The following is a 3,691-nucleotide window of genomic DNA, read 5'->3' on the forward strand; positions in this document are numbered from 1 at the left end:
AATGTACAAATTAAAGAAATACTGAGAAAAATGTTGACCAAATACGTAATAACTATTACAGATTGAGTCCCATTTCTCCAAAATAACTTTCCCCAAACTAAAATCTTTACATTCTTCAAGATAAGACCTTATTGACCACCACATCATTTATAAACATTGTGCTTCTTAATCAACAGCAAAAGTCATATATAAAAAACCACATGCGTTTATAATCTAAGAGTGAAATGATGCAAAACAGATTAAAATATAATGCATGCCACTGGTTCATGAACTTCATTGGACAATGAAACAAAACAAAACAAAAACAACCTAAAACCCAAAAAACCCCAACCCCCCAGCAATAGACCCCGTTGCCATAAAAAAGCTCAAGCAGTTTGTGCTGGTTTATTTCTAACAGCAGTCTCTATTGTTCCCACCATCCCTATCCAAACATGCCAAATCCAAAAGCAATTGGGCATCGAAAATAAACAAGAATAGAGATGTTCAATCAAAAATTGAGTGTGAAAGTTCAAAGTTAAGTTTTCAAACAATATTGATCATCCACCCTGTGTTTTGCTTTTTTTTTTTTTTTTTAATTTTTCCTGTTGGTTAAATCCCTGCTGTAACTCTGATTTATCCATAATTTTTACACTGGCAAAAATTAAGATAAATAAAGTAAGGCACCAAAAATCGCCCTGTATAACACCTCTCTAAAAGACTCGTTACCCATCATAGGCAAGTTAGGAACTTGCAGGGATTACTCTCTCTGGGTATTGTAGATTGCCACCCCTATACAGGTGTGCTTCATTCTGTTCCATCCTATTTCATCTGTCACACAAGACTGTTAAATAAGAATATTTAACAGCACCAGGAAGCCATTTCATGTAGCTCCCCATCTTCAGGCATTTATTCAGAAAAAAATACTGTTATCATATCGAAGAAACAGACATCCTTTGCTGGTTATATTGATTTGCTTACCAAATAACTACCTAATTAATTGGCAAACGTGTTGAAGGTACTTTACTAGTGACAAGTTCCTTGGGGCTGGGGGAGCAATGGGAATATCCACAAGGGCACACTGTCCCCCAATCTAATCTACTGATCTTTTCTGTACGAAAACTAAGATATATACTTTTAAGCATTAACTCAACCGTCGTCTTGGTAGTAGAAGTACATTTGTAAGCAGCTCGCTGATACCTACTATACAGATGTTTTATGCAATCTGCTCTCCAGGCATTAAAACGACATGGCATGTTCATGGCATAATTTTATCGGTTGTACAAAACTATAAAATCCATTCAAAATAAAATTTATGAGAGCTAATTGACCATGCTGCGCATGCTTCAAAGTTTTGTTGACAAGATGGCTCAGATTTTACTTCCTTTGCTGCAGCACAGTTTGTTACTTGGTGAAGACTCCTTTTTCCTCAAGGACTTTTTCCAAGACTCACTTACATTGGTTCTCTCATTATATCCAGTCTCAAAATAATCATAAAATTGGCCTTTGCACTCAAAAGCCAGGTCATTTCCCACAGGTTCATGGCTGAGGGGGCGACCATCCCTGTTGGTGTCATTATTTGCTTTCTCATCATTTAATTTGACCTTTTCCTGAACACCAAGTGACCTGACATTAGTGACAAATATTTCATTGGCAGGTATCTGGCCATCACTCTTGTAAATGGGTGGTCTGCCTACATCAAAGTCCACCTGGTGGGAACAACTCGGTAAAGGCGGAGGGGGAGAAGAGGAGGAAGATGTGGCAGAGGAGGAAGAGGCAGTGGAGGCACTTCCGACATTAGCATTGACAGAAAGGGGTAAATTTAGGTAGTGACCGCCACATTCTTGGTAAAAGCAGCAGGCGTGAAACTTTTCACACTCCTCTTTGGCCATCCGTGGTCGTTTTCGGTAAGGACAGTCTTGAGCCATAAACCACTCTTGGGCAGAGGCGCCATTGAGAGAGCAGGTGGGAAAACACCAGTTATTCTGCATGATAATTTCTCCGTGGATCCTTTTCATCAAATTGTTTATAAGGACAGATCTTCGGAGGTATACTTCGGGGTCATCGATAAACTTTAGCTTTTCTAAGGACATATAGAGGATGTGGGCTCGCTCCTCAAAAATTGAGATGGTCTACAAATCAAAAAAGGAAAATAAAGCTTAGGAAATGGACAATGTACAAATATCATCACAGCCTATCTCTTTATGGGTGGTTTCTGGGTCTGGGAATTTTGTGGCCTTTTTTCCCCCAGGGACATTGAATGATGATGCTGGTGACATTCCTTCTTCGCTAGGCCAGAGCTCCTGCCCCCTCTCTGACTCATTGTGTGGTGGTCAAGCACAGGGAAATCCAACCACAGGCAGACTTCAGCAGTGAGAAGTTGGGTTGTTCACTCTTCTATGGCTCAGGGAGATCTAGTTCTGCTAGAAGTCCAGAGAGTGGTTAATTTAGAAGTAAGGAGGGAGCAAATAGAAGAGGGTGCAGGGGACCTTCTGAGTTGCTAGTTATGTTTTGTTTCTTGATCTGGAATGCTAATCATATGCGGATGCTCACTTTGGGAATACTGTTTTTTAATCCATCAGCCGTGTGTATGTGTCCGAGTGGCAAAATGGTTCAGCACTAAGCTGCCAACTTAAAGGTTGGTAATTCCAGTTCATTCAGAGGTTCCTTGGAAGAAAAGTCTGGTGATTTATTTCTATAGAGTCAGCCACTGAAAACTCTAGGAACACAGTTCTACTCTGACATCCAAGGGGGTTCACTGTGAGTCAGGGTCAACTTGATAGCAATAGGTTTGTGTTTGATGTTGTGAAGTGCCATCGAGACCATTTCAACTCATAGCAACAGCAACCCTGTATAAGGTTTCCAAGAAGCAGCTAGTGAGTTTGAACTCCTGAACTTTCTGTTCAAACAGACCTTTGGGTCCAGTAGAGCATCACATCAGGACTCTGACAGATATATATATATATATATATATATATATATATATATACTTCTGGCGTGGCACTGATAAAGGTTCTCCTCAATAACCCTATACAGTGCCGCTACGAGTTGAAATTAACTCAACGGCACTTAACAACAATAAATACACACACACACATATATAAAAATGTATATATAATGTTGTTGTTCTGGTGTGGCGCTACGGTTCAAGGTCACCAGCTGTTCCTTGTGCAGAGTTGTTATGAGTTGGAACTGACTAGAAGGCACTTAACAACAACAACCATATATATATGTATAACAGAACTGCTCCATAGGGTTTCTAAGATGGTAAATCTTTATGGGTGCAGACAGTCTCATCTTTCTCCCTCAGTGGCTGGTGGTTTTGAGGTGCTGACCTTGATGTTAGCAGTCCAATGGCTCATAGCAATCTCATGTACAACAAAATATAACATTGTGCAGTCCCGTTCCATCATCGTAACAATTATTATTGTGTTTGTGCCCATGCAAAGGGGCTTCAAAAAGCTCATGAAAAGATAACGGAACTTTCCGAAGCCTCCTCGTTTGTCTATACACACACCCTTGACATCGAGTTGATTCTGACTGTCCCATAAGATTTCCAAGGCTGAAATCTTTATGAAACCAGACTGCCATATTTTCTCCCTGGGAGCATCTGACAAGTTTGGACTGATGACCCATTGGTTAGCAGCCGATGCTAACCACTGTGCCCCCAGGGTTCCTTATATATGTGTGTGTGTGTGTGTGTGTGTGTGTGTGT

General features: G+C 40.4%; 1 protein-coding gene across 1 annotated transcript in view; it reads right to left on the reverse strand.

Moving 5' to 3' along the window:
• Positions 1-579: 579 nt before the first annotated feature.
• Positions 580-3,691, reverse strand: part of SERTAD4 (SERTA domain containing 4) — an 11,522-nt gene continuing 8,410 nt past the window's right edge. Inside the window, exon 4 of the mRNA XM_006834038.1 lies at positions 580-2,108. Within this exon, the coding sequence (XP_006834101.1) occupies positions 1,347-2,108 (762 nt within the window). The 3' untranslated portion in view covers positions 580-1,346. The remainder of the gene's footprint in view (positions 2,109-3,691) is intronic.

The sequence above is a fragment of the Chrysochloris asiatica genome, unplaced genomic scaffold (assembly GCF_000296735.1).
Source record: "Chrysochloris asiatica unplaced genomic scaffold, ChrAsi1.0 scaffold00009, whole genome shotgun sequence".
NCBI classification, from domain to species: domain Eukaryota; kingdom Metazoa; phylum Chordata; class Mammalia; order Afrosoricida; family Chrysochloridae; genus Chrysochloris; species Chrysochloris asiatica.